Source organism: Plectropomus leopardus, chromosome 20, assembly GCF_008729295.1.
Source record: "Plectropomus leopardus isolate mb chromosome 20, YSFRI_Pleo_2.0, whole genome shotgun sequence".
Taxonomy (NCBI): domain Eukaryota; kingdom Metazoa; phylum Chordata; class Actinopteri; order Perciformes; family Serranidae; genus Plectropomus; species Plectropomus leopardus.
The window spans coordinates 2,041,604-2,064,079 of NC_056482.1; the positions used below are offsets into that span (position 1 = coordinate 2,041,604).

Here is a 22,476-nt window from a genome sequence, read left to right on the forward strand (position 1 = left end):
TGCATTTTGAAACAGTTATGATGTCATATTGACAAGGTAAAGCAATTCCTACCAGACTGTCTTGATTAGAAATCAAATGACAGCAATAAGTGTATGGCACTACCATACAGTGGGCATATCTGCAAAGGGGCGACTCATGGGTACCCACAGAACCCCTGTGAAGTGGCCATGCTATTTATCCATCGCCAAAATTTAGCTTAAATTTGGAGTAGGGCTGCGCAATTAATCAAGAATTAATCGAAACTGATATTCAGACCCTCTACCCGACGTGTGTTTTAGTTTCATGTTCAGTCAGACTTTGGATGGAATTATTTAGAAACACCAGAACGTGTTGCTCCGTGTCTCATCCAGCCGCTCACGCTGGGCTCTCATTATTATTACCAGGGGCAGATGTAGTGATTTGGGGCCCTTTCTCTAATTGTTGGCAGCTACAGAAGAAGTGGGCCTGCTCAAAATGTTTTTTTCCCAAGTAAAACCATTCATAGCACACAGCAGAAGTTCAAATTTAGAGTCCTGCAGTCAAGAGAGGTTGGCCTATTATCAGCAAAATGTATATTAAAAAAAAACAAAATAATTGTTCATTAATTGTAATCCAGATAAAATGTTCACTTAATCATGATATTGATTTTAGGTCAAATAGCCCAGCCCTACTGTATTAGCATTATTTAGACCCCTCTCTGAAAAGCTAGTACCATTGAATTCCTACGGTCTTCTAGTTTCAGGTGACACCAGTATCATAGCTTTAAAACTCAGCCCGGTACAGCCTTGTAAAGACAGGAAGTCATACAGCAATTTCAAGAAGAAAAAAAAATATATATATATAATTCTCTTGGTGAACCTGTGGAATCTCTGTTAATGTGAAACACTGGCTGAAGTGTTGAGTTTCAACAGCTTAACTAGTTTTTTAGTTGAACCTCGGTTGAAAACACGACAATCAAACAGTAAGGAAATAAAAGAGAACGTGAGAGCAGCAGAGTGACATTTTACTGATGGATTTGTCTTCAGTCTGAAAGTAAGTTTTTGTGGGTGGCCATCTGACTGTATGGTATATGGTAGTAAAACATTACTGTTGTTGGAGAGACACTCCATGCTCTGCTACAGAGAAATGTTATGAGATTTGTTAAGTCATGATGACTTGTTGTCCAACATCAACTCAATAAGAGATACAAAGAGACAAATTCACACACACACTCCATACTTCCTTGTGGTTTTAGGTAAACATGTTGAAGGTAATGGATATGCAGCTTTAAGTTGAAAGACTTTGGAAGTGATGATGCATGTATGCAAATTCCATATCAAAGCTAATATATCAGGACTAAATGTTGAAACTGGCTCTGTTTTTCAGTGCCCCAATGCCCTACCTCATCGGAGTACATTCCAGCCTGATGGAGGTAGGTGTCTGTGAGGAACTACCAGTCTTTTCCAGAAAGAAAGAGTCTGATCTCAACTCTGAGCTGATGAACTCTGAGATGAAAAACTCTTGAGTTTTTGGTTCCAGAAAAGCCAATCAACCATCACCCTGCTCACTCTGAAATATTTCCCATTCTCCAATTTCATGGGAATTATGTTCCATCAGTGCGACCAATCACATGATTGATAGAGAGCATTATTTATTGATTCTAATTTTGATTTGATCTAATTTTTATAATTTCATCTGTAATTACACATTATGTTCAATAATCAGTTATCTTCTCATCCAAACTGACAGCTGTGTGCTGTATGATAAAAACAGAAGGACATCCAGAGATTTGTTTCTGAGCTGACACCGACTTGATACTTGGAATATTTGAATGTAGGAACAAAAACAGCACATAACAGCTGTAAGTTCAGATAGTCTTGAGCAGTGTTGGGCTTGTTACTCAAAAAAATCTAATAAGTTACCCATTACTCATTAATCTTTTCAAAAGTAGTTTTATTACTTTACTCCCTGCCAACAGTAATTCATTACACTACTCGTTAAATTACTTTTCTGTTTATACTGAAGAGTTTTTCTCTCGATTGCTGCAAATAGAAAAAAAACTCTCACCCTCACAGGGTGAGCGCTATGTTCAGAATTCTTAAAGGCAACTCAATAAACAGCAAATGAGTGAATGTCCACACAGAATTTAGAATTATAAGTTCGAACCTTTAGTGAATCTTTTCAAACAACAAGCAGTAAGCAGTTACAGATCTCTGGATCAGAAATGCCTCTCCCTAGCCGACAACATCAGCGAGTCAGCCTGCATTCTGACAACCTGTCTTTCCCTGATCCAGTCTTTTATACTATTACAATGAGGAAATGAGAATGAAGGTAGAATCATCTTCTGGTTGGCTCCCCTCGTTATCTGGCCCCCCTTTCGGCATGGCATCATTTTTGGAATTGGCCAACTTCAAGGACAATCCCTTATTAGGACTTGTTTTTCCCATCTAGGTGTCCTGTTGAACAAAATTATAGGCACCACACATCCATTCCCCTTTTGACCCCATGCATCCAACACATCTCCTCCTCCCATCTCCATATCTCAAGCTCTCTTCACGTCATGCTTTCACTCACACCACTGGCACCCCAGGTTTAGATTGACATACAAAACGTTAAACTGTCATCCAGAACTCATGCGTTCACTCACACTGCTGACCCCAAAGGTTAGTTTATCATACAGAGCGTTAAACTGTTAACTAGAATATTGAGTTATTGTGAGACTATATCTTATCTTTTTATGTAAGGAATAAACATGACGATATAAGGAATAAAAAAGAAATAAGGAATGAACATGAACATGAACATTGCATCATATACTTACATACTTCAACAATACCTTACAAAATGTGTAATTGTGCCCTTTTTCCTCAAAATTCAGAGTTGTCATATGCTCCTCTTTTTGAATGTCAGGGTAATTTAATTGGCTGTAAGCGCAGTGAAGGCTACATAGCCTGCAGATGTTTTTGTTTTTACTTAGTGTCTTTTGCCTGTGACCAGTATTTTTCTAAGGATCTGTAGAGAAGGAGACATATTCAGCCACAACCTTCATTATTTTTTGTCTCTAGTAGCCTGCAACTGTCCACTATTCAAATCCAGTTTGGGTCGTGTAGCCATTGTAGGGCCACAGCCATCCCGCATGGCTGAGGAGGGCTCACCTGTGGTAAAGTGTATTTCCTGGAGCTCTGCATCGTTGTGCTGTAGTAGTAACATGAGGTGTTACAGAGCAGATGTCTGAGGACATGTTTTTCACAGTTGAAAGTCTCAGTACGCTGTCTGTCATCTTGTCATCTTTGTTCCCAACACGATTCAAGTAATGGGATCTTTCAGCCGCTGAATCTAAGTGTTTCATTTTTCCAAACTAGCTTGCTGCTTTGTAACGTACATGCGTAGCACGACAAATGATGAAAATGGTTCTGGTTCTGAATAACAGACCAATATCCAACTAGGATTTCCATTCTGACGTCCAGTAAGCATCCACTTGTGAATGTACTTTGATCTGTACTGAGTCAATGAGGAAATCAAACAGTATGGGTCCTTTCCAACACAATAACCCAACTCCAAGCATCCTCCACTCAGACCCTCTCCTCGTGTCTTAGTCCCTCCCACAGAGGATGCGGGTGGAAGAGTCCAGGAGGAGAGAGGAGGGGAAGCTGTGAATTGGGAACTCCTCAGTCCCACAGTGTCAGTCCGAAGCGATGTCAGAAACAGATGACGTGCTACACAGCTGATCAGCTGTCAGACTGACAAGGAGAGAAGAATCCTTTAAAATATAATTAATATAGGGAACAGAGTTGTAGTTATTGAAACCATTTATTCCCTTACAGTTATAACCCCCCCACCCCAGTGAACTTATTAAAAGTGACAGAAAGTGACAGAGCAGGATTCAGAGTAATTTATTAATAACTATATAAACAACAACAATATTGTGCCACCACCACCTCCTCTCTCTCTCTCCACCTCCTCCTCTCCTCTCTCTCCTCTGTGTCACACAGCAGCAGCTTCATCATCAGCTATCTCAGCAGGAACATCTTTTCAAGTCCTACATATTTAGATTAATTTCTACAGTCATAATGAAGGTCTAACAGCGTGTTTTAATATCAAGGAAGTGTCTTTGTGTCCACACTGAATAGGTGATATTAAATATACACATATAGAAACCTCTGTAGGATATCAGTCGTGCACATGAGATCATACTGGAGATGTAATCACATGAAAGAGGTGAGAACTTGTTGTCTTCGTGAAGATGTGCTGTGTAGACACACACAGCTTCAGTGTGTGCTGTTCGGGTTCAGGTCATTGATTAATGCATGTTAACGGGTCGGTCGGTGGATTAGTTGTAATAAAGGGCAGCCTGATCCGCGCATCATTTATTGTAACATCAATTTAAAACAACAAAAATAAAAAAGGCCTAAGTGAAATAAGCTGCTGATTTGTGTGATGCCAAAACACTTAAAAATAAAATATATGTGTGGTAGTGTCATCACTAACACACACTCTTACACAGAGAGGCTGTGTGGTGTATAACTGTAAGGGAATAAATGGTTTAAATAACTATAACTCCCTATATCCCTATATGAATTAAATTTGAAAGGATTCTTCTCTCCTTGTCAGTCTAACAGCTGATCAGCTGATCATCACGTCATCCGTTACCAACGTCGCTTCGGACAGACGCTGTGGGACAGAGGATTTCCCAATTCACAGCTTCCCCTCCTCTCTCCTCACGTCTCCTCCTCGACTCCTCTGCCCGCATCCTCTGTGGGAGGGACTAAGACGCAAGGAGAGGAGCCGAGTGGAGGATGCTTTGAGTTTGGTTATTGTGTTGGAAAGCACCCCATGTGTGTCTCTGTCACAGGGAGGAGACAGACACAATCTCAGGGTTTGTCACCATGGTGACTCACTCACTCTCTTTCTGAAACTGAAAACTCAGAGTTTTTATTGAACCTGCTTCATGGAAAACATCCCGGGTTATGACATTTTAAACAAAGAATGGCAGTCAACTTTTTTTTTTACCCTTCCTCACACCCAGCACTGACAAGTGTTAAATTGTTTTATATCCGCCTATCTGACAGGCACAGTGACTTTAGTTGACTGTGTTTCTGTTACATGTAGAAAGTTCGAGGGATGGCTCTGGATGATGTGGTGGTCCTGAATGTGGACACAAACACTCTGGAAACCCCCCATGATGACCTCCAAAGCCTGCCCAATGATGTGGTGAGGAACTACTGTACACTTCTCAGTGTTTTAGATTTTTAAACATGCATGTAAAAATTCACAGATAAAATAGTGTTGTGATGAGTGTGACCTCATGTCCAACAGGTCTCATCTTTGAAGACCCGTTTGAGGAAGGTTTCAACAACGACCGGAGACGGCGTGGCTCGAGCCTTCCTCAGGAGTCAGGCGGCTTTGTTCGGCAGTTACAGAAACGCTCTGCAGTTTGAGCCGGTCAGTGCATACTGCAGACCAAAGACATGAAGGATGCAGGGGACAAACAGATTGATAAGAGTCCAGCACTTTGATTTAGGCAGGGCCATATTGCTGATAAATACTATATTATTTTTTTTTTTTTTTATACTTTCTTGCTATATCTGATGTATAATCTTGATAAACACATTTTTTTTAAATAACATACTTTTAATTTGGCCAAGGACAGACATTTTAGAGACACATGGCTCTTACAGGATGGGATGGGACAGGATGGGACAGGAAGTCATATATATATAATATAATAAATTAGATAAGCCTTGAACAACCACAGCAGATTCATCATCAGATATAAGAATAAAACACTGACAGGGAAAATATAATTCCACAGACCCATTTTGTTTATAAATCAAGCTATGATACTTACATATATTTACAATGGTAAAGTTTGCAGAGACTCTCCACACTGCACGCTGTCTAATGTGCAAAAGAAATACATTATTGCAAAGTTTCAGTAACTAGAGCTTCATCAGCCATGCAGTTTTGTGTCGAAGGAGGCCCTCTTCAGTAGGAATCCTCTCTTAAGTTTGCAACTAACTACATTTTCCATGTGCAATGGGAAGGCATAAATACCAAACATCAATTACTAAGTCACGATCGACAGTAGGTATTATACAAAGAGATAAAGAAGAAAAAAGTAAAAACACACTGAATAATAACAATCATAAACGCACAGCAATGTGTTTACATTAAAAAGGAAGGTTCTTATAAATAAATGCTTCAAGTCCTAGAGGTTCGGCTGCATTCTCAAAAAGATTTACAAATCTTGCAGGTTCATTCAGAGATGAACCTGAAGGGGCATGTTTAGATGAGAAAAAACAGCACCAATACATAAACAAAACCTTCATAAAAAATACAACATGACCTCCAAAATGCCAATGTGCAAAAACTGTGTCAAAGTATTCATAACACTTATTGAATTAGCATCCGTACTATCAAGACTGCATTCTTTAAACCTTGGTGGCCCTTTAATCGTGATGTCCTCCTGATTGCAATACACCTTTGTCCTCTGGGGTCATTCTGACCCCGCCCTGTTTTGACTGTTATTTAAAGCATAATGTATAAATTGTCGATCAATTCTGTGTTACACCTTTAGTCTTCAGTCCAACCCATTACCACACATTTTTCCCTTTGTTTTGGAATTTAGGGCCAATAGACCTTGATTACATAAGTATAAAAAATATATTTTGATAGCAAAAGATTTCATTTGGGGTCAGATTGACCTCAAGGACAACACAAGGGTTAAAAAAAAAATTGCTCGGGCCCCAGAAGGTTACTGTCAATGCAGGTTTCATTTGTGAATGAACCTTACATCTTCATTCATTCATTCATTCATTCATTTATTCATTAGCCATAACCACTTATCCTCTGAAGGGTCACAGGGCTAGAGACTCTCTGGGGGTGCAGTAAATCTTTAGTTTAAAAAAATAATAATAATAAAGAAAACGACTCATAGAATATATTCCAGGAATATTAAATACAAAACAGAACACAGGAAAATATTAAGACGTAGTTCATCATTCAGTCAACATTTGAAGAATATTTATCTAGTTACCCTCCTACTGTTAAAATAATTTGTCATGGTCGCCACCCCTGGGTGGTGGGGTGATCTGTTCAGTGCCACAGGGATGTAATGAGGAACTGTCATGGTGAGCATCATTGTTGTTTCTGTGTATTGTGCTTTTGTGCTCACTGATCCTTCGTTTCAGTTTTCTGGCGGTTTAAGCTCATAGAGACAGTGTATCAGACAGATCAGGTGTGTATCGCTGCTGGTGGGAAATATCATATCTGTGTGGGAAGAAATTATGTGTTTTCATGGTGTTATCACACTGTAGGCACTGTTGCCCTAAGGAAGAGGCTGCAGGCATGTCTGTGGTTCTTGACTAGATTTAGTCATGTAGTCAAAATTGGCATGGACCAACCTGTGTCCACATCACCCTTTTCTTCAGCAGAGAAGTGGTAGCAAGATGACAGGGAGCGCCTCATAAAAAAGCACTCCCAGTGTTTTTTTAAATGATGTGCTGCTCATGTGGCAGGTTTCTATGACAACAATATCTTGACAATAACATTAGATAACACCGACTTAATATTGGGCTTAAAAAGTGAACATTGATAAAGCACAACAGTCACCAACAACATCCAGTGAAGATTCTTCAATAAGTGCTGTATTGACCGAGAAAGTAGACTTCTTTCATGGAAAGCCATGCCACCAACACCTACATGTACCAGGATGCATTGCATGTGAGCTTCTGACACTGAAAATATGGTTTACAATAGCTTTAGATAACAAAATTACTCACTCAATGATTATCTGCCCTCTGAACCGTTTTGTCTTTTTTCTGTCACATCAAATGTCTGCACTGGAGAAAGAACTCCAGGTTTGCTGCTGCTGAACTCCACTCTCTTGGTCAATATGGCACTCCTTGAGTATTTCATTACTTTATTGGACCACATTAACCATCAACACCAATTAGAAATCCACATAAAAGGTGGTGAACTTTCTCTTTAAATGTTGAACGTGTTGGACTCTTACAGCACTGTGATAGCTGCTGTGTTTTCCGGCATTTTTAGGGAGAGCCAATAACATTTAATGAGGAAACCTTTGTGAACCACCGCTCCAGTGCCATGAGACAGTTCCTCCAGAATGCCATCCAGCTGCAGCTCTTCAAACAGGTACACACACACACACACACACACACACACACCATTATTTCACCCCTCCTTTTACACTCAACACATGTTGTGGCTGTACCTGCAGTTTATTGATGGCCGATTGGACCTGCTGAACTCAGGACAAGGTTTCAGTGACGTCTTTGAGGAGGAGATTAACATGGGCGAATATGCAGGTGAGTCAGTGTGTTACTGTGTCAAACAGGTCTATTGACATGGAAGCACACAGCGCACCTAGACTTTGTCCATTTAAACAGTGAGGAGAAATAAGTGTGTTGTCTTTGGCATGAAAACTAATTAAAAGGCAATTTAGGTCTATATCCTGTTTTGTCTCATAGCTTCTGTTGCTGTAGCAAATACAAGTCCAACTTCTCAGTCCTGATTGGTATGACATGAGATTCCAGAGCAGATTTCCTTCCTTCTCAGCTTGTACCCAGCAAACGTCTTAACTGATGTTGACCTTTCCCTGTTGTTACCCCCCACAGGCAGTGACAGGACCTACCACCAGTGGCTGTTCACTGTGAAGGTGAGCTACTTAGCTAGAATGCTGTCACCCACACAGACAGCACATTAACTGAAAGAATGCACTGCATGCATGTATGCTATTTCTGTCCTGTGTGCTTGCCCTGCTAACAGGAGGGAAGAGTTGTGTCAGTGTATACTGCATGTCTGTCCATCTGTCTGTTCAACACTTTGGTCCAGGCAAATATATCTTTTCAGCTAACCACCACCAGGCCAAATGCTTCCTAAACTAATCCATGATGATGTATCTCCATTCAACTACTAATAGCTAGGGTTTTTCAAAACGTGACATTCATCTTTAGGATACAGTGGTCCCTCGTTTATCGTGGGACTAAAAATAACCCGCAATAGGCGAAATCTGCGAAGTAGTCAGCTTTATTTTTTACAATAATACAATTTACAATTTTTTTTTATTATAGATGTTTTAAGGCTGTAAAACCCCTCACTACACACTTTATACACTTTTCTAGGACAGGCATTATCATCATAACATAACACATCAACACAAACACAAAGTTCAAAGCTTCTTAGAAAAATAAGTCCAGTATTATAGAATGAAACCAAAGATCAAAACCTGTTTTCAGGCCCAAACATTTGTTTGAGAAATAAAACTATAAATGTTTTCCTATAAATAATTATGATGGCTTTTAGAACTAGCAAATTTAATTTTAACAATCAACCTACAAGGTTGGACACATAAGAAATTATTAATAGTGACTCACAGTATTTCACAGTTCCTCCGACCGTGCCTAGCGATCGAAGATTTATATAAATTTGGCAAGCTGAACGCATTCTGTACTGTACAGGAGACATGGCACGGAGGAGATTGATTGACAATGGTCTACAGTCCCTTAGCCAATCAGGACGCAGAACACAATGCGCTGTAAAAAAAAAAAAAAAGCATGCAAAATTGCACTGAAAAAAAATCTGCAAAACTGCGAGGCCGCGAAAGGTGAACAGCGTTATAGCGAGGGACCACTGTATTTCTCTCTAGGATGAGAACCCCTTGACCTTTCTCATAGTGCCACCATCAGGCTGTACTCAAGAAGTGTACAAAAACATTTGTTAACACAGTTGTGATAACCTGGACATTTCAGTCACTCAGTTGATTGCTGAAAATCGAAACTCATGGGGAATTGTTTTGGTGACTGTGCAGGCGAATTAGAAAAGTTACAAACTCTGGATTTACTAAGACCATTTCTTAACTTTTGACCATATTCACGCTAAACAGGAAGTAACCCTTTTTACTTTAGTAACTACAAGGTCTTGATCAGGATGTTCCTCACCCAGTAGCAGTTTTTTCCTGGCTCAGAGTGGGCCTTTAGGAGGTGACTACAACTCAAAGCTTGAAAACAGCAGTCCACAAACTAGTGCGTGATGTCACTGTGGCTAAGCCCATTTTTTATATTGTCTATGGCAGGGGTCATCAACTACATTTGTCCAATGGCCAGAATTGAACAAAGAGTGCAGGGTTCATTGATATTTTTAGCAGCCATGAGAACATCAAGATGGCTGCCATTGTTTTCATCTCATGAGTCTCTCTGTGTGTGTGTGTGTGTGCGTGCGTGTATGTGTAGGTGTGTAGGTGTGTATATGAGGGTGTGTAAGTGTGTATGTGAGGGTGTGTGTGCGTGTAGGTGTGTTGTTTTCATCTCATGAGTCTCTGTGTGTGTGTGTGTGTGTGTGTGTGTGTGTGTGTGTGCGTGCGTGCGTGTGTGCGTGTGTGTGCGTGTATGTGTAGGTGTGTAGGAGTGTATATGAGGGTGTGTAAGTGTGTAGGTGTGCGTCATTTTAGTTTACACAGCAGCATCAAGACTTTAGATCTTTAGTTTGTCCATTTGCTGTGTGAAAACAAACCTTCATAATACACCTCTCAAGATAACAGAATGTGGTACAGGTATTTGTCTGTCACTAACTAATGGTGTCAGGGTGGTAAACGTATGTATCCATCACTAACCGATGCTGTAAGGGTGGTACAGGTATGTGTCCATCACTAACACATGCTTTGTCAATGTTTTCCAACAGAAAGGGGGTGATGCTATTTTAAACACAGTGAAGACCAAGGCAAACCCAGCCATGAAGACTGTATACAAGTTTGTAAGCATGTCTCTGTCTTATATTATAATCTAGCCTCTTCTACGTAACCCCTCCCTACCAGAGACCCATTTTTGTCTTTTTTAGGGGGTACAGTTGGTTCTTTAGGGGATGTGAGCAGGTCACCAGTATATGCCTTTGTAGGTATTTGTTACACAGATTTGGGTCTCAATTTTAACATGTTTTACCACTTGAGAATCAATATTGATGGTCAGAAATGCCTCTAAAATGCCACATTAAAGCACCAAGATCATGAGGAACACCATAGAAAAATCCTTGCTGGGATATGGGATCAAAAACTTTTGGCGTTTGGAGACTTCTGTAAGAATTGCATTTTATGGAGATCCTCTGAATGCCCGAGGTCTCTAATTTGACGCTGTAAAGTTTCATGAGGATGTGATTATCCTAGAGGTCACTATAACTCATTTTATACTATGAAGTCAGTTTCAAAAATTTCTCTCACTACATTGAAATGGCCACTCTGGGTGGTTAACATCATCAAGCATGAATACGATTGCGCTCATTGAATTCACAAAAGGCTCAGCTTTCCTGTCATACTCAATATATGCAAATCCAAGACTTTTCAGGGACCCCAGTATGCACAAATACTCAAATACAATGGGCTAAAAATGCTAAAAACAGCTTTATTTTCTGCATGGGACTAGCATACAGTGGGTGCGTCTGTAAAGGCTAGACTCAGTGGTACACAGAACCTATTTTTATTCAGATATCTTGAGGTTAGAGATTACAAAAACCCCTTCATGACAAGCCAGCAAGACATAGTTGGTACCAATGGGTTCCTCAGTATTATCACTGTAGCTTTAGAACTCAGCTCACTACAGCCTCTGAAAGACAAGGTTCGTTGGTGTCCCCTTAGATTGGCAAAGGTTAGAAAACTACCCATTACTTAGAAATGAGAATGGCAATGATCTGGCGTTGTGTCTGTTTGTTTGACAGGCCAAGGACCATGCAAAAATGCGGATCAAGGAAGTCAAGAGCCGGCTCAAGCAGAAGGTATGTGCTTCTATTGCTGACAAACCATTGGATCACTGGATGTTGTTCGAATGACACTGTTCCAAATTTTGAATCTTCGAAAGCACAGGTGGTGACAGTTCTTGGTCTCTCCTTTACAAAATGTTCCTTATACACTCCCCTGACTTACCTTAACCACCTAAACTGAACCCTACAACCCCAGCCACAACGTGCAGCCTCCCTCCCCCTCCCCCCGCAGTGCCATCACTCCTTTGGCCCATGTCAACCTCCACCTCCCTGTGTCCTCTCAATGCAGGAGCAGGCAGAGAACGGCTTTTCCACAGCAGGGTCAGCAGTCATCGATGACGACTGTACAGCGGGGTTCACCTCTTCCACCAGTGTAGTCAGGAGGGAAGGGACCTTGGATGACCACCGGCCAATCACTGTGCATTTTGGACAGGTGGGCAGAAATGGGGGGGGCACAGTGTGATCAGGAATATCGATTGGTGTCAACTGTAGTTTTCAGGTGTTAGGAGTACTTATATATATATTCTCCATGAGCTGTGTGTTACAGTTAGTGTCTCCACCTACTGACCACTGTGATAAGTGGGCTGGATCACTGGACCAAACTACAGTAACAACAACTTTCTGTTGGACTGCAGCATGCAAGGCCAACCATATAAATGCCAGTGTCTGTGAGTGAGTGAGTGAGTGAGTGAGTGAGTGAGTGATGAAGTTGCCGCATTGGTCAGTGTGACTGATGGTGTGATGTTGCTGTTTCCCCATTGGCTGTTGTTCTTTCAAAGTAAATAGGTACAGACATGGTGGATACGTTGACAGAATCTGACAGTCCTGTATTACTCTGAAGTTATTCCTCATTCTCTGTAACCAGTGTAAAACAGTAGCATGGTGGAAATAACAAGCTAGGCAGCTAATAAGCCATCTGCAGTTGTTCTATCCGTTTTGAATGGAGGAGAGAGAGGAACACCTCATCGGTTTGTTTGAGGAACAGCCATGTCTGTAAGACATAAGCCTTACATTTAGGGAGTTTTTACATTTGTTAGTGCAGACCCTTGGTGTGCACAAGATGCGAAAGTTATACATTGTTTCATTTTTCAGCTAGTACGGCATGCTTTCACACACCTTTGTTTTTACTCTGGTCCAAAGGCCGCACCACTGGAGTCGTTTTGCCATGACTCCCAGCCGGAAAAAGAAGCGTGGAGCGTCATGTTTCCATGACTCCTGAGTCCTGACCAGAAAAAGAAGTGCTGAGAAGTAAAGAGAAATAAATGTGCACAGTGAAGCCACAACAACTATGTGTGTTGTTCCTGGTGCTTGTAGTTGTATTTGTTATAATTTGTATGCACCACTCTCGACAAACGATATAGTTTGAAAGTGAAGTGTGGCTGCGACTTGACAACATTGTGTTGATGCAGTGGACACGACAAATGCACATTTCAGCACAATTCAGGGGAAGACTCAGATTAATCCTCCTGAACCGTGACCTCCTTATCCCCTGCCCCAATTATCTGTGGAGCAACTACACCAGATAGCTGGGGCTGATCAAGGTTGGGCGCTTTCTCACTACAAACAGACCGCATCAGAGTGCGACTGCTGTGTTCACACTGGTCCAGACGCACCGCACTCAGGCCCAAAGTTCGATTGGGCCAACCTAAACAATACTTGTGTGAAAACACCCTTATTTAAGCAATATTACACAAGAGGGTGTGTTCAAATGTCATTTGAGCACGACAGTAATGCGGTCAGGACAGAGGGGCTTGCGTTACAGGGTTTTTTTGGGGGAGTTTTTCCTTTGTTGATGTGAGGGTCTAAGGACATAGGGATGTTGTCTACTGTAAAGCCCTCTGAGGCAAACTGTGATTTGTGATTATGGGGTTCACATATAAAATTGACTTGATTTGACTTGTCCTTAGTAACGACCTAGCAACGGACAAATTTTCTAGTCCCTCTTCAGTCCACTGGCCAACTTATGCTGATCAAGAGATCGTTGGGTTTCCCAAACTAAATAAATACAGCAGATATAAACACAGAAATGCTTAGCTTGCTCAGTTTTGTTACAACTGAGATATCTGCGGACAAATAAACATTTTCCATGTACAGATTTAGCGATTAAACCCGCAAACTTTACCTGTATTTTTAAGCTAATAGCGTCCGTGTCACAGCACAGCTGAAGGAGGATGCCAGAGAATGACAAACATTTCCAATAACTCAAGAGCAAGGTTAAGTCCAAAAGTCAAAAATTAAAGTCAATTAATTAATTTCTAAAATTCATAAAATACTCTGCTTCTCTTGATGCTGTGTAGCCTTTCACATTTCACTGCAGTCCCAATCGCTTTTTCAATTTTCTGGTCATGCACACAAAGGTCACTTTTTTGTCAGTGTTTATGCATTTCTGCAGAACATGGTGTTTTATGCTGATTAATGTCGTCTTTTTGTTAGTTTATAGTTTACACCATTGGTGAAGTGGCTGTTACTTTTAATTTGTTCAGCTGTATTTACTAACACACAGTTTTTCAATATAGTGGCAATGATATTATAAGTGGTGCTGCCCCTTACTTGCATTACTACGGTAATATTTAGTCTCCTGGAACTATGATTCAAAAATGGCAGAATAATCTTCTCAGTGCTGAGGCAGGTATGCTCTAATGCATATTTGGTCACGTTCTAAAAGTCTTGTGGACCAATCAGATTGCTTCGTCAGAACTACTTGTTGTATAATTAAAGTTACTGACACGTAATAAAAAGAAGAAGAAAATCAGACACTGACTGAAACTGAAGTGAATATGACATGTTACAGTGTTGGACCAGGTGTCACCACAATTCCATTTGTTAATCAGCAGTGATAGGACGATTCACAAACTATCGATATCAGCGGAGCTTCGCTCTGATAGCGGCTGAAGGCAGCGCAGCCTCCACTGGTTACACGGGGACGTTCACCCCCGGGTCCGAGCAGAGCTGCAGAGGAAGGATGAGAAAGCAGCTCTCCTCCTCTATGTGACTGTACTGTTTTCCATTTAAACATGTTTGTAGGCTACATGACCGCAACAATGCATTTCGCACATCTCTGGTTCCCACCCTGGTGGTCCTGACCCTACTGTGGGTCGACAAAGCTTCTTAGGGGGTCATGAGGCCTTCTTGATTTTAAGGGTAAAAAGTTTTTTTAAAAATATGTAAAATAAGGTTGGCCTGTCTCAGCATTTTATTAATTTCTGCAAATTTAACTAAACACGATTGTAAGTTGTAGATTTATGTTCAACATATACTTTTATTTTTTTAATCTCATGGGGAACAGTGAAGACCTAAACACAAGTTGTATTCACAGAGCCTTCACTGACTGCTAAACAGCCTCATCCTGTCATAGAAAAGATGGCCAGGCGAAAGGAATTTCCCCAGCCTTTAAAAAATGTATGATTTTAGGTATTCAGAATCTTATAAAAAGTTCTAATGAATATCAGAAAAACTCATCTCTGATGCAATATTCACAGCAAATAATCTGCTCAAAATTCATCATAATTGCTAATCTAACACAAACTTCTTACATTAGGCATTTGGGTTAATTGTACAGTTAATCAGTTGTTCTCTAATGTTATTGTTATGAATTTAATGTAATATGAAATTTCCCCAAAATATGTCATCAGTTTACTCAATGATAGTAAAGAAGTCCCTGGAGGAAAAAGGTTGGGAACCACTGTACACGGTCCAGCCAAATACTCGGTTTTAATTTAGTCTTGTTAAAATGTTCCATGCACATGTCCCTTTCACCTCACAAAGTGTAGTTGTTGTCTGTCTCTGTCATTGTCTCTATTGTGCCAAACTCTCACTTAAAGGGATAGTTCACATTTTTTTAACTGGGGTTGTATGAAGTAGTTATTCATAGTCATTGAATTACATACAGTAGATGTCAATCAGCATGCACATAATGCACATGTTTAGGTGTAAAATATTTATTTACCCTTTTTGTGAATATTTTGAGTGAACGACATTTTTTCACAGTCTGTTTTGTTTCTATTCATCAATGGTGCCAACATTTCTTGAGGGCACTGTATACAGTCCAATGGGTCTCTCTGATGAGTTATGTTCCCTTTTTTCATTTTTATTTTCATACTTCCACAGGCGCGGCCACCAATGCTGTTGAAGAGACCAAGCAGCAATGTGAGTCTGGAAAGCAGCGTTGACCAGTAAGCCTACCTGCATTATATCCATCATATCCTGCTGTCCATGATGCAGTCAAGAAATTACAAACACATGAACTTTGACATAGGAGGCTTAAAACTACAGATAGTATTGCCTGAGTTTGTAGAGGAGAGCAAGAGATGTTATACTCAAATCCCTCCAATATCCATCTTCGAATAGAGCTTGATAATCAGTGTCATTTAGTGAGTAATTTGCATTTGTGTGTGTCACACCACACTTCCTGTTCTTACTTAATTATTCAAGTAAGTACACCCCCCCCTTCACACTGCTGATCTGTCCTATCTAATAAAGGCAAAAATGCCAAAAAATAATCTTTAAAAAAAAAGTAGGGGTCAACCGATATTTTTTTTTTTTCAGGGCAGATACAGATACTGACTATAAGTACTTATTGAGGCTGATAAGTGATATTTGGAACTGATATGCATTTGCAATAAAAATGAAAATATTTCTGTCAAAATTTAGAATTTGGTATATAACAAACTCCAACACAAAACGTTGTTTAAATGCCTTAAGCAAATGTTTAAGCAAAATGGAAACTTCTAAAAAAAGATGAATTTCAGTGAAAATTAAATTTAAATAAAATAAAAATGGCTCCCTGAGGTTTTACAAAGTAAAAGTTCCTCTCATGCTGACACTTTTGCATGTATTGAAGCCTGCATTCCCTGGTGTTGGTTGAGTGTAATAAGCACACTTATTCATGAATGAATTATGTTGGCGATCATTAAAATAAACAGACAGTCGTTTGTGGCGGCCCCTCATTGCATCTTGACAATAAAGGGACTAAAATGAGCACATTCAAAAGGGTGTTCAATGCTGATCAGAGCTGGAATCGAGAAATACCTGTGATTACTTCAGAATCATTTGACCTGGCTGTGAATGCTGGGTTGTTACTGTTCCAATTTCATTGAATAGGCAGATGTTAGAGGGTTTTTTATGCAGTGGAAAGGGGGCTTAAAGAGTAACTAAAACCCCACTTGAAGCTTGAGTGCCTTCTCACTGAAATTTGAAAAAAAAAAAAAATGAGCAGGGCTGGTAGGGGGCTAATACACGCCCAGTCACACAATTGTGCCGGCTCTCATTTCACAGCACCCTCCTGCCACCCTTACATTCACAAAATAGTCAGCTCCTGCTACCAGGGTCAGCCAATTGCAAAATTCAATTGCAATAGCAGGTTTCAACCTTTAGAGGGCAGTGACTGTGCATATTAATACACAATATGTAGAATTTTAATACTTTGCACTCAAATGTGAAGAGTTAGATCTGAATCAGTTGACAATAAAACTAAGTGCCTATATATTGTTTTCAACTGGAAAAAAAGTGGTTTGGGGATTTAGTTACTCTTTAAGTCTTGAAAAGTAAGGAAGCCTATCTCAGAATGAAATTCTTCAGTACCGTTAAAGACAATGGAGACAGCTCTGTAGTTCCATTGTGGGACAGACTCCGTTTACTTTCCAAATACAGTCAAGCAAAGATTCAACATTTTTGGCCATTGTGGTGTCATTTCTTTTCCAACTAGCTGCTCATTTTCCTGTAGGCTCCTTCAAATGAAGTGTGATGAATAAAAAGTAAGATATGAATCCTTATACAGTCTATGTAGATCATAATAAAAACTGATTTCTTTAGATTACTAATCCTCAACCATCCTTTTCCTAATTTTCCTCTTTTTTTATACTGTGATCTGTGAACTTTCTGTTGTCTTCTTTCTCCTCACCATAGCTCTATCCGTCCTACTCGTCACTACACAGTCTTTCTCTCTGAGGATTCATCCGGAGACGAGCTCCAGTATGACGATGACTCCATCTCTGGGTTTCCTGACAGCTTTCTCTTCTCAGTCCCTTTTGAGTGGTCACCTCTGTACGCATCTCTCTGATTGCTTTGCACTGCTGTCTAATTTCTGAGGCTTTCTCTTATCTCACTTATTTCGCTTATCTCTTTTCTTGCTTATGAAATGTGTGTACGTGTGTAAAGCTTCACATGGAGGACATTATAGTTGTTGTAGAGGAAATCTTGGGAATAAGTTTTGATTCGAGGGCTGAGAGGAGAATTATGATTTCCATAAAGCAGTGGTGAAATGGTCATGACTTGAGTTGATTATGCATGTGTGTTTGTGATAGAGGTGACAGATAATGCGACTGGAAGTCAAGCTATTCCTTCTTGTAAACACCTCAATCGGACTGTAACTGGACTAAGGGTTCTTTGTGTGGCCGGCCTCTCTTGGTGGTTAGAGATAGGGACTGTTTGTTACTTAAGAGGGGGGAAGAGGTGCTGCAAAACGGGTCCAGCACCGTTATTTTTTTTTTTTGTATAAGCACTGTACTTCTACTGTTAATTTTGGCTTAGGCGAGGGACATACAACTATAAATGGTAGTATTTTATAAGAATTTTTAATTTAATAAAGTCACACTCCAGCCAGCCCCCTTCTCTAAAAAATAACGTACAGTCCCACAACACCGGCACAGAGGCTAAGCAACACTCTGTTGTGGACGGGAACAACATATTTTATCCACTTAAAAAAATCAATATCAGCTTAAGTGTTGACTATATTTGAATCTTGTCTCCTCTTTAGCTTCCACAACAGCTGATGGAGGCAGCGGTAGAACAGCAGCTCTGCCGTTCAGTGGAGTAAAATGACTTTTTCTCAGTGGAGTCTGCTGTAAGAGCTGTCTTACAGCGAGGTGAAGCGGTGAAATAAACATAGCATGCACTGATACGGATTTTTTAGGTGGCTTCAAACTAATCAATGAAGAGTCACCGTTGCAAACTGCAGCTTTACTGTCAGGTTTGAAAGCGGTTGTGTCACTTTACAGTTTGTAAAGTTGAAAAGCTCCAACAGTCACTTAGTGCAGGTATCTGTTGCCAGTGTCTAAAGCTGTCTGTTAAATTTTGTTGTGCATTTAAAATGATAAGTGTCCTAACTATGACAGATATTAAAATTCACCTGCTCTGTGCTGCAGGAAAGGGCTCACACAGAGTGAGCTGCAGGGCAGCTCACATGCGCCTTATGGTACTGCTCACAAAACACTGAAATAGCTCTACTCAATCATCAAACCCATTAATAAACATTGGTGCCTGTCCCAGGCGCAGCAGCAGTCTCATTATAGTTTAAGAGAGGAGCTAAAGAGATTTTAACAATTTTAAATAGCCAGATTTTCAGTGAAGTTGAGGTGACTGAACAAAATTTCAAGGCCGTGCAGAATTCATGGGACTGCATCAGTTGTTGGAATCACAACTTTAAAAATCTTGAAGGGAATGATTAGGCCTTTGCAAGCGATGTAATAAAACACAGAGCTGGACTGCTTAATGGCAATCTTTTCGGATGAAGTTTCCTGGTTTGTCAAGTACTCACTTTATTCTCAGCAGAACTGTCAATGGTTTAGCAATTGATTTACTCTAACAAATTGCTTCATCATTATATTCGTCATTATCAGAACATATAATGACTTTTATCATGACAGAAGATAGCATCCAAATTACCCAGCCATTCCCAACAAAATGTTGTCTACTGCATCTTTTGAGTTAATAATCACATCACTGACTTGAAGAACACTGTCAGCAATCAGTATGGATGAGGTTTGCACCAGTTCAACCATAGTCTTTCAGTACATCTGCATGGATTACTTGGACCTTTTTCGCTATGGATAACATTCAACACAAAGATGCTGGTAAATAGTAATTTAATTTTCACTTTAACAGAGAATGTGTCTGTGTTCATTCTCAAAGCTGACAAAGGGCGGGCAAATTTCCAAGAATAGAGGTGTCTCAACAGTGTAAAACAAAAACTTTTTTCCACAATTTTCCCAAACCAACCCAAACCAACAATGCAATACTTTGCAACCTCTGTACCTTGTGTCCATTCATTCCTGGTGAAGCTGTAATCAGCTCACAGATTTAAACTCTCAGTTAAATGTAAAAATCAAACATTTCCTAAAACAGCTGGACACTGTATTTTTTAGCAAATGTTACTCAATTAAAAGTAGATACTCGTTGTTTTAGACTATTTCCATCCATGGATGAATACACATTTAGAGTGGTAGTTATCTGGCTCTAAATTAACTACAGTTCCCTTGTTCATCGTAAGAAGATTATGGATTTCAAGGGCTTTGTTGATAATATGAGTGAGAAAGATGATAAGTTAGAGGGAGTGCAGAGGAAGCGTGTCATGTTCATCATAGACTGAAGAAATGCAGTGTTGTCTCTATTTAGGGTCAGAGGTCAGTGGTCCCCAAGGGGTTGGTACAGCTTACCCATAAAAAGAAGAAAAGTTACTAACATTAAATCATCACTGTCCCTGCAGGCCACAGCCATACCGCTCCCTGAAGGAGGTGGATCTGATCGAGGGGGACGATCCTGGTTTTGGGGCAGAAAGTCACACTGCCCCTCCCAGCCCAGTTAATGAGAGGTTTTCCAATGTCAATCTGCTGGGGGACATCTTTGGCTGCCAGGACGAACCTGACAGCCAACCAATCACATTGGCTAAAAGCCTTGAGGACCTGAGGACTCCCAAAGGCTCTGAGGATCTACAAACCAAGTTCACCTACCAGGTTAGAGGTCCAAATGCTTTGTTATTTAATGGCTCATTTATGCTCAACGTTAAATACAGAGACAAATGGATTTTCTGTCTGTTGTCTGCGTTCATTTCGTCCGTATTTGTGGACGTTTGGGACAAAATGGAGCAGTACAACTGGAGATCATGGCTGCAGTGTAGCCAAGTTAAAACGAGACAACCGTACGAGATGAAGACAAAATCCGTCTCGTACGTAAGTGATATATAGTAAAATTATAAAATAATTATTCTCCGTACACGTAGGGATTTATGTAATGGATGCACAGACCTCTGCCGTCTGCAGCACTGCCTCTGCTTAAAGGTACAAAATTACAACCTCTTCCTCTATCGCCTTGTTCATTGTTGTCAAAAACCTTTCTACCATCTGTTGGCTGTATCTTCATAAAGGACTCATGGACATATGAGGGAAGTGACATTTAAAACATTTGAAAGGGATGTATCTATTTTCCTACGTAAAGGGAATATAAAGCCTTAATACTGTCTTAACAGTGTAATTTACAAGGAGACAACATTTGGTCCAGATTGTAGATTCAGTCCAGGGGTCCACAATAACTAAACCACTTCCTTTCGGACCAGAGCAAAACACCTTGTAAACTATGGCCAAATGGCCATGAAATGTGTTGTAGATATTTGTGGTCTTCAGAGGATGATTGCAGAGGATTGTTGATAACCAACTGAACCTTCATCACTGTCACTGAAACGTTTTCCCTTCACCAAGTATTTGGTCATTGTATTGTATTTCACGAGCTGCTTAGACAGTCCAATCATTGCCAGTCATCTCCCTTTGCATGCAGTCAGATTTTAGCTTTTGTAATATTTGCCAAATTCTGTAGGTGATACAACCACCTTAACATTCACTTTTCACATTTCCCAGTGTAATTGTCTTCTCATTAGAGCTCCTCATCACGCTATGCACTGTCTGACATTTACATGTTAACATGTCACCACATTGCAGAGTTGCCTTTTGCTTACTAACTAGAATGTGGCCCTGATCAGCCAATGATAGTGAACATAGTTAGACGTAGAGGAGTTATGTGTTAAACAAAAACAAAAATAATAATAAATAACCCAGGAAAAACAGAAGTGCATATAAACAATACAGTAGAAACACAAAGACCAGTTTAAAAGACAAGAGAACAATAGTATATAAAAGCTACACTCATAGTGAAAAAGCAAGCAGTGTGGGGGCCACCCTAACATGTCGAGGCAACTCGTTCCAGAAATTTGGAGTTACAACTTAAAATGTACAGTCTCCCCTGAGCTTTAATGATGATCGTGGGACAACAAGGAGCAACTGGTAAGCGGACCATAAGAACCTTAGATGGATATAGGATTGGAAAAGGTCATCGAGATAAGTTGGAGCTAGCCTTTTTAATGCTTTGTATGTAAAATCTTACATTCAACCCTAAAACCCATGAGGAGCCAGCAAAGGGAGATCAGTGTGGGGGAAATGTGCTCTGGCCTTCATGTTCCTGTTCAGACATGAGCTGCAGCACACTTGAAAGCATGAGACAGAGGCCTGGCTAACGCCAAAATAACGAGCACTGCAGTAGTCCAGACAGGTTGAGATTAAAGCATTCAAAATCACTAAAAGATGAAAACGACTTGACCTTAGTTAACAGCCTGAGATGTAAAAAACTGGATTAAAAACAGAGATTATCTGATGTCTAATTTGAAGTCACTGTCCGTATGAAACCAAGATATTTTGCAGTAGATTCAAATAAGGAGCCAAGGAATACAGGTCTGTACGGCAAGAATCTCAGTGACCACTGGGTCCAAATGACAGGACTTCAGCATTACTCTTGTTAAAATTTTAAAAATTAGTGCCATGCAAGCTTAATGTCCTTGAGGCAACCCAGCATTAGTTTAAGAGAGTTTTTATTGTTCTGTTTCAAAGGCAGGTAGATTTGTGTGTCATTTGCATACGTGTGGAATAAATTATGATGCATTAGCTATGCTGAGTCTTTATCTGGTAGATATGGTAGATATGGTACTGAAA

The 22,476-nt window shown here is 40.1% G+C and overlaps 1 protein-coding gene across 3 annotated transcripts in view; it reads left to right on the forward strand.

Moving 5' to 3' along the window:
- Nucleotides 1-22,476, forward strand: part of dennd1a (DENN/MADD domain containing 1A) — a 47,579-nt gene that overhangs the window by 19,518 nt on the left and 5,585 nt on the right. For 2 of the 3 annotated variants that reach the window (XM_042508721.1, XM_042508719.1), the window contains exons 11-22: nucleotides 1,346-1,391; nucleotides 5,069-5,170; nucleotides 5,276-5,401; nucleotides 8,012-8,113; nucleotides 8,199-8,286; nucleotides 8,596-8,636; nucleotides 10,658-10,729; nucleotides 11,684-11,740; nucleotides 12,015-12,158; nucleotides 15,833-15,897; nucleotides 17,630-17,767; nucleotides 20,208-20,454. In XM_042508721.1, coding sequence (XP_042364655.1) covers nucleotides 1,346-1,391; nucleotides 5,069-5,170; nucleotides 5,276-5,401; nucleotides 8,012-8,113; nucleotides 8,199-8,286; nucleotides 8,596-8,636; nucleotides 10,658-10,729; nucleotides 11,684-11,740; nucleotides 12,015-12,158; nucleotides 15,833-15,897; nucleotides 17,630-17,767; nucleotides 20,208-20,454 — 1,228 coding nt within the window. The remainder of the gene's footprint in view (nucleotides 1-1,345; nucleotides 1,392-5,068; nucleotides 5,171-5,275; nucleotides 5,402-8,011; nucleotides 8,114-8,198; nucleotides 8,287-8,595; nucleotides 8,637-10,657; nucleotides 10,730-11,683; nucleotides 11,741-12,014; nucleotides 12,159-15,832; nucleotides 15,898-17,629; nucleotides 17,768-20,207; nucleotides 20,455-22,476) is intronic. The other variant, XM_042508720.1, reaches the window with a different exon arrangement.